The sequence below is a fragment of the Agelaius phoeniceus genome, chromosome 2 (genome assembly GCF_051311805.1).
Source record: "Agelaius phoeniceus isolate bAgePho1 chromosome 2, bAgePho1.hap1, whole genome shotgun sequence".
NCBI classification, from domain to species: domain Eukaryota; kingdom Metazoa; phylum Chordata; class Aves; order Passeriformes; family Icteridae; genus Agelaius; species Agelaius phoeniceus.
Genome location: NC_135266.1, coordinates 64,195,978 through 64,209,019, shown reverse-complemented (window position 1 = coordinate 64,209,019; position 13,042 = coordinate 64,195,978). Strand labels below are relative to the sequence as shown.

Here is a 13,042-nt window from a genome sequence, read left to right as displayed (position 1 = left end):
TTGCTCTTCCTTCTCAGTGCACAGAAGGAAGCTTACTCTGTTGCTGTAGTTTGGCATCCCAGCTCTTGAGGTATTCTCAAGAGCTGACAAAGTGTAGCTGTGCAGCAAAAGCCCACCCCCTACATTCCAAAACATCATCTCCTTCTCTTGATATCTGTTTCCTTGCTTTGGTCCTTGTTTCAGTCATTTATAGCATCATGGCATGAGTTAAATGAAAGGGACCATCAGATCAGGTACTTAACAGCAGGGCTAAGCAGCAGTGAGTATTGGAGAGCTGGTTACAGCAGGAGATAATTCAGAGTTTCTTCTCTTCCAAACATTAGTAGCAGTGCTGCTGCAGGCAGAACAGAGCTATGTCCCACCATTATCTCCCTCAAAGTACTGGAAAGTTGCAATCACAGGAAGGGGAAGCAGTCACACCCAGGTGATCTGCCTCTCAGTGGTGATGAGAGAAAAAATCAGACAGAGATGAAAGATGCAGAGGATTCCCCATACCCACTCACTGGCATGTCACTTTCCTTCCTTTCCTCCTCTGAAATTAGATCTGTTCTGAGGCCCTTCTGATGTAGAGGCTCAGCTAGAAGGCTGTGTTTAGGGGTTTTTTGCAATCACCTAATCTAATTCTGCTTTCCTTTCTTTCACCCAACTTACTGCAAGTAAAATATATATATGGCCAGTAGGATTAAAGGTGAAAATGGCAAACATTTAGGTCTACACATTTTAAAAAGAAAATACACTCATCAGGATTCTTTATGCAAAATGAAACATTCACTGTTCTGAAACATTTCAGTTTCTGAAATGAAATCATGATTTCGTTTCATACTGAAAAATCTCAATTTCATTTTATATTGCAAAATCTCAAAAGAATAAATGTTCAGGTTTTTAAATGAGAACTCTGAAAATACCCATCCTGTAATTAACATAATAAAATTGTGGTTTGAGTGCTGTTGAAGGTGATACATTTCAAAATCATTAAGTTTTGTGTTTGAACATGAAATTATGGCTTCTGCTTGGCACTAATTTTATATAGCAACCCATTGTCTTCTCTTCTTAATTGTAACTGTCATCTTGAATCCCCAACTCATACTGTAATTCACAAGTAGTCACTGAGTCTTCTTTAACACTTCGAAGTTCTTCTACTCCTCTCCAGCAGAAGAAAACCAAAAACTTTAAGAAAAGCATTTACTGAAAATCTTAAACTTAAATCTATCATATATTCAGTGCAATGAAAAATATCGGTAGCTATTTTTCTTTGGTCTTGCTCTTTCTTCAAATTACTTTCATTTCATGCTGCTCTTGTGCCAAGCAATAAAAATAATCCTGTGCTCCTTAACCTTTATTCATCAATTATTATCTGTGTCCTTGCTTCATAAGAAAGAATCTCTAATTGTCCCTACACACAATTCCTCCAGACCTTTACAGCCCCTTGGTAATTATCCACAAATTCAGTAACATTTCCAGTTCTTCCTTTTTTTTTTTTTTTTGGATTAAGACACAGCTGAAAACATCCTTGAATTTAAATACCAGAAAGGAAATACAGCATCATAAAAAAGGGCACAGAGTTTACAATGCCCCTTTTGTTATACAGGGAAAGCACCTACATGTAGTTTTTGCTCATTTGTATATAAAAACAGGAGTCAAAGCAATGACTGTACCCATAACTACAGGAAAAGAACTTCCTCCTTAACCCAAGCATAGATATTTATAGCTATTTTTGGGTGAATCCACTGACATATGATATGGGTAATATGTAGTCCCTGCTTAAGACTATAGCTAATCAGCATGTACGATCAAATTCACTCATAATGCCAGCTCAGTTTAATTTAACCAAGGTACACTGACACAAATATAAGTGTATATTTATTAACATTTCAGTATTCAACCCAGCAAGACAATTACGTTAGTAAATCAGTTTGCAATATCTGTACAAATATTAGTGGTATAAACAGGTTTTATAGATCTATAAATTTCAAAAAGTTTATCCATCAAAACACAGAGCAAGTCAGAGACACACCATTCTGAAAATAAAGAAAACAAACAACTCTCAACTCCCTACCTAATTGCAGTAGGGAAGAACTTCAGGGTCCCATGGTGAATTACCTAAGAATAATAAGATCCTTAATGGGTATACTCTATATATTTTCTAAAAAGAATTGAAGTAATTTGACATAAGTCAAACCTCTTGATTCACATTTTTATCACTATTAGTTTGCCAACATCAGTAAAGACTAACTATTGAAAAAGTCAATCATTTTAATGTACTTACAGCTGAATTTTCTCATCATGTGACCAACTATCCACAAAGCCTCAGTGCCATTAAGAAGTTTTGAGGAATATAGTATTTGGTACTGCCAAAAAAAACATAATTAAAAGAATGTATGTAAATTATACTAATTTTCTAATTAGAAATGTTTTATGGTTAATTCACATCTAAAGTACAAGAGGGGGAAAAGCAGGACTTACATTATCCCAACAGGCAGGTTCCAGTACAATCAATGAGACAGTGACAGAATGCACAGTAAGGAGTCACAGTAGGGTCCTGATCTTGCAACTGAACTCTCACAAAAAGAACCCCGCACTACTGCAGAATCTCCTGAATTTCAATAGGGCCCTACCCACACATAATCAATTACAGAGTCTGCCTATGTGGGAGTAACAACAGCGAGAACAGGACCTGTTCTTCCACACACCTGCAAAAATACCAAGATTAAAAAAAAAATAAAATTAGTAACATGCAGCAAAACCTACTGATAGCCTGTTTTATTACAGCATTTAGCACATAATAAAGGAGTTCCATACATCTTTAAGTTGCATATTTTTAATAGGAATTTTTAGCTCCTTCTTTAAAGAATGTTGGCTTAAAATTGCTTATGAATTTTACATGTAGTGACAGCACATTATGGAAGCTTTTACTGATATTAATTGAAATATAATTTTTTAATTATCACTTTCTAAAAATTAATTATGCTAGTTTCCTTGGTCTATTGTGCAAGTCACTTTTTAGTGCTTCAACCCTCTTAAAGTCTGTCCCACAACATCCACTTTAGGGATGCAGCATAGGTCTGTGAATTTATTGAGGTCTTCATGACTGTGAAAGTATCTGACCACATACAGTAGCATCCATGACTGAAGTCTTCAAAAATACATAATGAAAAGCAGTTTAGAATTAGTAATTTTTAGACCAAAAAGTGGTATCTTTTTAAAACAAACAATCCTTATGAAAACCTTTATTAAGTTTAGGGACTTTGTGAACACCATTTAAAACACAGGAAGCACACAACATAGTTAAACAACACACCACCACTTTGCTGTTCACACAAAACTTAACATCCGTTATTTGACCTTACTCTTCTTATTAAAAACACATCTAGATTGATCTTTAAAAGGAAAATGTTATAAATTACAATATGTTTATATGTTATAACCATTTCAAAAACAGATAGCCATAGGTTCCATTAAGTAATATTTAACTGGTGATACTAGGCAAGACTACTAGTGATAAAGGTTTTAAGAACAAACAGGTCCTAGAAACATGCAAAAAAACATTTCTTCATTCCTTTAATACAGATAGCTCTGCAGAAGAAACAACAATACTTAAAAACAAATAAACAAAAAAGCTGGGACCAAATGAAAGGATTTGAGAATCTGACAACCCAAAAGTTACATAAAATTGAATGCAGTTTGTTCAAGGGTTTTTTTTGTAATGACTAATTGTTCTCTTCTTAGCTTTGATTTTGTGAAAAAAACCCCATGAAAATTAGCAGAAAATGGAAAAGAGTATCACAAGCTTTTGTTCCTTGTTGCGAGGTTGATGGTTTTCAACTGGGCAAACAAAATTTGACATTTGAAGACAGTTACCTTATGATACTGAACTGGAAGTGTTTCTTCTCATGTTACTTCTTTCAAATTTTACATTTCATATGCATGACTCTTGGGCTTGTTATTCTGAGAAATTCAACTGCTTTTAAATATGCTACACTAAATTTTGTTTAAAGAGTGTTGTATCTTGACCCCCGTCTAACACAACACAGAAAATTTTTAAATATCAGGCATATGCCAAGTTAGTGTGCCTACCTGAGCCTGTACAGTGAGTGACCCAGCACCTCTGGCAATTGTAATCTGCCCATTTCTCACTGACTCAGATGAATGGGCAGACAAGACCTTTCAGAATGATTTTGGTGACGAAATCACACAGCTGTGATTTTGCATTTCTCAAGTTGCAATGCAGTGTGGTAACTTGATGAAGCCTGACCCTAATACTGTTTTCTCTCTCTGTATCTAGCTCCACATCTTTCTTCACAAATGAAGTATATTGGAATACAATGCATATTTTCTGCACTGTTCCAAAAGAGTAGGTTGTAGGATGGGTCAGGGACACGTAGCTGCAGTCTAAATTACAGTCAGTTTCTGGAGAGACCTGAAAACACAGTTTTACAATTTTGACAGCCTAAGAAATAGCTCAGAGCTAACATACAAACAGCCAAAGAAATTAAATACTGAAGCTGTCTCAACAGTTCCCTTCTCTGACATGGACAAGAAAAACATTTTTCTAATTCAGGTATAGAAAACACCATATCATGGAATGATTCACAAGTGTTTTGGAAGACTAGAAGGCCCTGGCAAAACCAAGGCTTTTTCATGACTCGCAGAAATAATGAAGTGTAGTTACCTACCTACATGCTTACAGATGCCACCAACACACTTGTACCAAGCTAGCCTGGCTGTTTACCCAGTCTCTTCTAAACAGATTTCTCTAGATTTCAGCTTCTGATGTTTAGAGGAACAGGAAGCAGCTCACATTGTGGCCAGGTCTGAGCTACACGTGTTGAGTGGCAGACCAACCAAGCATGCTGACCTGCAAGGCAACAGGTTGAAGAGAATAGAAAATTTCTGAGTCCATGCTGCAGCTTTTTCTACCCCAGGGGCACTAACTTGAGTCCCTTCTCCACTCACAGCTGCTAAATTTCATTCAAATTGCAGAAACTTGACTTTGTGACCTCTACCTCTATATCAAATGCAGCTGAAATTAAGCAGTGGATTTCAAAGTTATTAGGAGATAACACAATCCTATAATATATCTTGTTTTGCTCAGAACCTAGGCATGAAAACACTGTAGCATAATCACTGTGATAATAATGATTTTTATGTCACTTACTGTTTTCATTCAGGAGTTACACCACAAAGTCAGATACAACAGAACACAATTGTTACACAGTGATAGCATAAATGAATGTAGAGGCTTTCAATAAAACTAGATTCATTTTGCAATGTGAACAGGGTCCTGAATACAGGTTGCTTCATAAAGGTAATAATTTAACAGAAATACAGTAGGTTTTTTTAACTTACCATGACTACAACTGATTGCCCTTCATGGAGATCCATGCTTCTCTTCCAACTCCATACTGTCTTTCCTTAGGCTTAAAAAAATTTCAATGACAGACAGTTCAATAAAAGAGCCACATCAAGTCTAATCAGTCCATTCAGTATAATTGTACTTTTGTGTTTGTTGTTTTGTTTTTGGGTTTTTTTGTGTTAGGTTGGTTATTTTTTGGTTTTTAGGGTTTTTTTTAGAATAAGCATAGTGATTTTTAAAGCATCATTTTAAGGCGATCTTACTGCATCACTTTAAGGTGATCCTGATCTTACTGCCTAGATCCTGGTATCCAAAATTAGGTAATAGTTTTTAATAATATGCAAAACCCAGTTCCTTTTCTAGAAATGGCATCGACAATTCTCTGTTTACCCTTTCTATTGATATAGCACTACATTTTTAACTTGTGTATTTCTCACTGAAAAGGCAAACTTGAAATCAGAGGGGTTTATATGTTGCTGGATTACAGAAGAAGGAAGGAAAGAAATTGAAGAAGTATAATGACCTCTCTAAAACTCCAGTAAAAAAAAGAAGAGAGACAAAGAATAATCAGTGTGGAAAAGTTAATAGAAAACTGAACATTAGAGGAAAGGTTAGCAGGATGCAACAGGTATTAGAAGAGTCAGGGAAGTGAAAGTGATTCAGCCAAATGGGGATGGAACAAAAGAAACAAAGTTACATTCTAAGCAGGGTAATGAAAACAAGCCTTTCAAAACAGTTTGACATTGGCCTACCTCTTCTTCCGTCAAAGTGAAAGAGTTATATCAATTCAAAAAATGCCTCATGAAAACCTTAAAACCATTTAACTTTAAGCATTTGGAGTTACTAAACTCTGCTCAGCTAAGCAACTAAAGAAGGCCTTAAAGCTGGAAATCAATTTACATCCTATTGTTATTTTTCACTAGGTCTGTAGTATCAAAAACACATCCAAAACTGAGCCTCAGCTCCTTACCCTATAAACAGACTCACACTTTGGTGCTATTTGGGATCCAGCCCATTGATTACCAGATAGGCTAAGTCAATACAAGATGCAAGGGACTAATGTGGGTTCAGACTCTTCTCTCCCACACTCATGCAAGTATTTTTACTTAAGTGCAAGATTAACTGATGAAGAGAATGCAGATAGTTAAATGCTCAAAATTAATTCAAGAATCAGCTCTCTAAAAGAAAACCAAAGAAAAAATGGCTGAGAAGGAACAAAGAAACCGATTGTTGAATCTGTATTAAAAATAAATGACCTCTGGGTTACATATCAATGCACTGTGCCTGAAAACTGCTGCTTCTTTCTGGTTTAAGTATTAAACCTTGTTTTTAAAACATGAAATGGTAAAGAACCTTGGCAGAGGTCAAGCAAGTTTAGTGGTTGATAACAGTACAAAAGTAATTCTTAACACAGGGTGTAGCTCAGATGTTGGCAAAAAGGGCTCAGCATCTCTCTTGGCCATTTAAACACATTTGTGCTTCCAAACCCAGTTTGGAAAACAGCTGAAACAGGGTAAATATCCCATATTCCAAGAGGATAAACTGTGGAAATCATAAGCTGCTAATAGGGTTCTGTCCCTTTTACTCCTTACTCTACAATACAGTTACTAAAGGAAAACAAAAATTGATTTGTTGAGATACCAAAAATGTCTGGGGCATCTCTCAGCATTCTTTGAACTTCTGGTCACTGTGATCCATCTCCTGAGCTATGGATCATTCTGTGCACCATTATTTTAAACTGTCACCTACCTGAATTATCAGGAAGTCAACAACAACAGTTAAGAACTATATTCTTACACAAGCAAGCCCCTGCTACCATCCTTTATTTATATCTCTAAAAGAAAGGAAACTCCTCATTTTAAGATCCATGCTTAATAAACCCATACATATAAAAATGATTACCGAGTGATTCTTATGACTAGGCTTAAAGACCTGATTAAGGAGAAAGAGAAATAGTTCCTCTATATTCAGTCACCTTTTCACAAAATGGCTAAACAAAATAATGTTTTGTTCTTCCCAGAATTATGAACACTACTAAAATTTTATAAATGTTGTGAAGTTCAGAGTTCAAAACTTCCTAGAAACTGGGAAAATAGAGAAGCAAATTAACATCTTGCATCTTTCAGTCTTAAAAGAAACAAATTGTATGCAAAAGAGCAAACAAACTAATACTAGCTAAAAGCACTTTCAGATTCCCCACTCCTGCAGTCATTTCAGCAGCATTTCATTTAGTTGCAGGCACTCACATCTGTAAAATTTAAACTTCAGTCTTTCAAACAGCTTCATATATTCTGAACTTTACTCTTCTGAGTAGTGCTATTGAGTATTCATTTGAGTGCTAAAAGTATTCATTTGAACAGGACTAAGGCTAAAGAAAGTAATAAAGAAATTAACTAATGAATTCAGTGTATCACTAACAATTATTTTTGAAGTTAAGGACAGCAAGGAATAAAGCAAAGCTTGAAAAATTAACAGCTGAAATATGGGGTGTGGAGGAAAAATTATGTTATGGTCCCAGAAATTACCCCACAAAAACTAACTTCAATACCTATTAAATAAAAGAATCAGTGCTAAACAGGAAAAAATAATAGAGCCTCCCTAACTTAAAAGTCATGACAACCACACTCTTTTCTCACCATTTGATGAGTCTTCTTCGGTTCAAGATTGAAGTTCATGGCTGCTGTGGAGAAGATCACTTGGCCACTGTTCTGCTGTAAATAATCCATCAATAAAAGAGTGGGCTTCAGTTTTCACAGATACCAAGACAGAACTTTTCATAACCATTAAATTCACAAAAATATTAAAATGTTTAGAAGTTACAGTTAGACCATTTAAGCAAAACTTTACCACAGAACCTAAGTTTAATACCAACTCCTTATTAAATCCTCAGGAATAGGTTTGTTATTATGAGTCAGGCCTATAGATATGTAGGAGTCAATACTATAAGATGCTAACAAAACATAGAAATCCAACCTTTTGATGACTACACCACTAGTGTTTATGCCATATTGAGTATTTTAGTGGTTTAAAAAAATATAAATTGAAGGTTTGCTCTTGAAAGATCAGGAGGTAAAAAAAAAAAGCTACTTTTATTTTTCACATGGAAGTATATAGGAAATCTAATAAAGCATATGCATGTCCTAAGCCAGCACATACTTCTTGCAGTCCTTACAGTCTATAGAAGTATCCTTAGACCAGATTTATTCTGGCAAATTCAAAACTCTGTTTTCATTGTACTGCGGTAAATGCTGTCCACTTCAGTCCTTTCTAGATTATAACTGCTATCATTGCAAGCAGACTAAAATTGCAAAGCAATGAATTCCAAATTTCAGGGTATTTATCAGGGTAAAATAGAGACTGAATGGCTACAGCAGAAAGCAAAATACACATGAAGGAGGATGCCCAACTACAGTTACTAGGTTATTAAACTGAAACTTTAAACTTCAAGTGATACGAAATGTACAGGGGAGGCCTGAAGGGAGGCTTAGATGAACCTATAACAAGGATCTAGAAGGCTGGATGAGCATCAGGGGCAAGGCAGGGCTCAAATTAGAAAAATAAGTAGGAAAAAAAATTCAAATTTCCACTGGCTATATGTCCAGATACAGTACAAACACTGAATACCAAAACAATATGTAGGTGTGCAATTATTATAATCATGTGGGTGTACCTTAGTGCCCCCCAATTGGTCTAAATTACCTAGGAACTTTCCAGATGAAATAGAAAAACATGCAAGAACCCAGGCAAGCCAAATGATCTAACTAAAAAGTTACAGAGTAATGACACAATGCCAGTTTTCATTACAACAAATTCCTCTAATCCTCACAGTTGTAAAATAAATCTTAAAAACACATAGCAAGGTAATTTGTAAAGTAATGCATGCCTGAGCCAGAAGACAGCCTCCAGCTTTCTAACCATCCCTAGCTATGAGTTTCTGTGTCATTTCAGCAGACAAGTGCCTTGCTTTGGTTTTGCCACCTCTCAACTGGATCTAAGCAATCCAGTATATCCAAGCACAAAGCCTGTGCATATAGGAAACTCCAAGTACAGGAAGCTGGGGGGGATGTCATCTTAGCAATGTAGGTTATTATAAGCCCTTATTTACACTGATTTTCTCTAGACTTTTAATTTACAAATTTGGAGGCTCAGGATTCTCCAGGGCATAAAACCAGGATTCCTAAAGAAGAGCTTTCTAGGTCTCTAGACTGGATCCAGTTGGCAACAGTTTCCCACTCCTGACATAAGAGCATCTAGGCAAGAAGTGGGAAAAAATGCTGAAAGTTCTACAGACAGAACTTTCAGTCTAATGAATGAAACTGCCCAAGAACTAAGGGCCATCAGAAATCTAACTGCACCTTGCTTGAAGAACAAAACATATTACTTCAGCCTTATCTCACTAACATAAAGACATAATGTGTATGGAAGAAAAGGCAGATACAATAAACTGAACACATTCAATTGCACATGCTCCTTCCCTTGGCAAGAAAAGAGCAGATAATATGACAAATGCTGGTCATGTCACTTCTTACTGTATGAGGAGATTCTCTGACAATTTAATGGCACTCTCTGAGGAGAAGGACCTGTAATGCAGGACAGGCACTATGAGGAGGTGTTCAGAATGAGAACTGCATGAAGAAATGATTATAGAAACTGCAGCTTATCTGCAGTTTCTATATCTCCTTCTACAGCAGATAAGACAACCACCACTCTGATGAGTCCAATTTGTTTGGGATGGAAATTTGATCTAAAAGATTTACATTATTTTTGGTGAGGCTCAAAATCCCTTTCTTTCCTTCTGTCCTCAGCTGTGTTCCTGCTGTGACTTTTTGGCTTGGCTAGTCACTGAGGAAACACACTGATGATCTTCTCCCAGACGCTACAGCTAAAGAATGCAATAGCCACCTCCTCTTACATGGATTTTTACACTACAGCAATTGCTTTTCTAAATTGTTCTGATATTCTTCTAAATATTCTCAGTTAAATATTTACCCATTCTGATCCACAAATTATTGCAATTGTGCATTATTTAAGAGATATGGATGGAAGGTGTAAACTAAGACTATCACATTAGGTTTAAGCTTTATGCAGTCTTAAGTAATTCTGAGAATAATGATTGTGTAATGTCACTGTTAGCTTTGTAAGTCCGAAACACAAGAGCATAATAATAAAGAGAACTTCTCAGTGTGCTTACACATAATAATATACATTTCAGTCTGTGCAGAACAGGGCCTGTGTGCATTACGAATGGAACCTGAGAGCAAGTACTAGATATTAGGGGATGTAAAAATTTCACTTTCATTAAAAATCTTAATGAAATCTTAGGAATGATATCTGAAAGTAGCATCCTGTTCATATAAAAGAATACCATGCATCACAGAAACAGTATATCACAGAATATTGACACACTATTTTCTACATCTTATTTTTATATTAGGGTTGGAAAAATGGGTGGAAAATAATAACTAGAATTATTTTAGGGCAAAACTATACAAAATATAAGTACAGATAAGTGGTATCAGCAAGACCATAATTTTATATTTTTCTTTACTCTTTTCACTGCTATTTCTACTGCAAAGTTTTTTTTTTCACAGGCACATAACCTTCAGGGAAAAAAAAATTAGAAAATATGTACTACCATTCTTTTCAGTTGAAAGGCATACTTTTCAAAAATTTTGCTCAGAGTAATTTTAATAAAAGAGCAAAGAAGTAAAGATACTGCAAATAATTTATATTTCCTCCTTCTTAATAGAATGGCTTTACGATCTGAAGTTTTGTCATCTGGCTCATTTTCATTGAGAACTTGGTTTTAGAAAATTAGGAATCAGTTTCTTTAGCAGCACCAAACTTCAGTTCAGAGGAAAATATAATAATATAAATGCATAATATTTGCTATGTGATTACTTACATGTTGCATCACACTACTTTTTTCCTTAAGGAGCTCCAGAATTACATACTCTCTGAGCAGCAGCAGTTTTTGTAGCCATGATGGTCTAGGCTTTTTGAGCCCAAAAGCTTGGTGTTTTGTACTGTAGCGGTGGCTAAAAAAAAAAAAAAAGAGAGCGAGAGAAATTACCTCTCCCTTTCAAAACTTGTTCTGCTTATATTTTGTCAGTGCAGCTCTAGCAGGGAGCAGTGGAATCATGAAAAGCATTAGGCCCTGAGCCTTCTAGCGCTCGTCTGCCAGCAGTCCAACCGAGTTCAAGAGGACTTGCTCACAGACGTGAAGGGAAGATTTTGAAAGTCAGTGGGAGCAGAGCTCCCAGACGCCCATTATGTACTTTTGAAAAATCTTCCCCTAAGTCATGAGAACAACAGTTTGCAGGTCTGAGGCCCCTGCTTTCCTTTCCCTTTCTAAAAAGTGCATCAGATTAGTAAAAAAACCCCGAAACCCTGAAGGCAGAAAGCTCGAGGAGCGGCTGGCAGGGATGCGCTGGGTCTCCCAGCCGAGGCAGGGTCTGCGGAACTCCCAGGGAAGGACCCTTCATGAGGCACAAGTCAAGTGCAGGCAGAGAGTGGCTCGGGTAGCACTGTAGCCTGCCTTCCCCCCGCGGCTTTCGGCAGCTCGCTAACCTCCATCTCGGCTTCCCCATCCCTGAAACGCGGGTGGGAGCACTAACCCGGCCATCAGGTATGTTACGATCAGTCACAGCTTGGGAGGGGAGGATGCGGCGTGAAAATGAAAGTTCGCCTTCTCTCCGAGCGCTCGCGCGCAACCGAGGCGGGAGCGCTGCCCGAGTTGAACCTCGCTGTGTGAAGTTCCTCCGAGAGGGCTTTTTGCCTTTTTTTTTTCTTTTTTTTTTTTTTTTTTGTGTGTGTGGGGGGTATTTTAGTTGGTTTGGGGTTTGTTTTGGTTTGGTTTTCTTTTTGGTTTTTTTTTTGGTTTTTTTTTTTTTTTTTGCAATGACCAGTGTAGTCCGCTCCGGGCCCGCTCTGCCCTGGGATGAGCCCACACAGCTCCGCTCCGCCGCTCAGGGGCTGCTCGCAAGCCCGGCCGGGGGGCGCCCCGGGGCGCTGCCGCCCGGAGCCGGTGCGGCGGCAGGAGGGGGATGGGGAGCGGCGGCTGCCAGTCGGGATCGGGATCGGGCCCGCGCGCTGCGGGCAAGAGCCGAGCGCTCCGAACGCTCCTCTGGCTGCGGCGGGGTGCGCGGCCATGGTGGGGGACAAGGGGGGTCAGGCTGCAACCTGAGCGCAGCGGGAGCCGCGGGGGTCCTTGGAGGCGCGGGGGGGCGCGGGGGGGGAGGCGCTGTTCATATTTTCCTCAGGTCCTCTTGGCGCACATCCCCCTCCCCCAGCCAGGCTTCCTTTCCCTACCTTCCCAAAATCCGCTGTCGTGCCCCCCTATCCACCCCCCTCCCTTCCACCGGCGCCTTTACCTTGACAAGTTCGCGGGGCCAGCGGAGGTCTCGCTCCCCCTCTCTCTCTCTCTCTCGCTCCCTCTCTCCCACACACATCTCTAACGCGCCACCTCTCCCCCGCGGGCCCGGGCTCCGGGTGACATTTCCCTCTCTCTTTCTCTCTCCCTCCCTCCTTCCCTCTCTTCCCCCCCCACCCCCCCCTTTCCCCATTAGCGGCGGTTGGGTCGGGAGCGCGCGGTGAGCGGGGAGGGCGTGGAGCGCGCGCGCGGGCGGCGGGAGCGGGGGGGGAGGGGCGGCATTGACAGCGAGCGCCGTGTCCGTGCGGCGCTGCCGC

At 38.8% G+C, this 13,042-nt stretch overlaps 1 protein-coding gene across 15 annotated transcripts in view; it reads right to left on the bottom strand.

Annotated features, from left to right (window-relative positions):
• The window catches only part of LOC129134785 (uncharacterized), a 34,731-nt gene that overhangs the window by 20,011 nt on the left and 1,678 nt on the right, over positions 1 to 13,042 (bottom strand). For 3 of the 15 annotated variants that reach the window (XR_013180918.1, XR_013180924.1, XR_013180925.1), the window contains exons 1-7: positions 12,727 to 12,888; positions 11,259 to 11,391; positions 7,990 to 8,064; positions 5,347 to 5,417; positions 4,674 to 4,855; positions 2,464 to 2,690; positions 2,057 to 2,348 (exon numbers count right to left, since the gene is read on the bottom strand). Coding sequence is in view for 2 of the 15 variants with exons in the window: in XM_077173710.1 (XP_077029825.1) it covers positions 5,352 to 5,417; positions 7,990 to 8,064; positions 11,259 to 11,391 (274 nt within the window). In the remaining 13 variants the exon portion in view is untranslated. Of the gene's footprint in view, positions 1 to 1,835; positions 2,349 to 2,463; positions 2,691 to 4,673; positions 4,856 to 5,346; positions 5,418 to 7,989; positions 8,065 to 11,258; positions 11,392 to 12,726; positions 12,889 to 13,042 lie in introns of those variants that run through there. The other 12 variants (XR_013180919.1, XR_013180922.1, XR_013180927.1 and 9 more) reach the window with 12 other exon arrangements.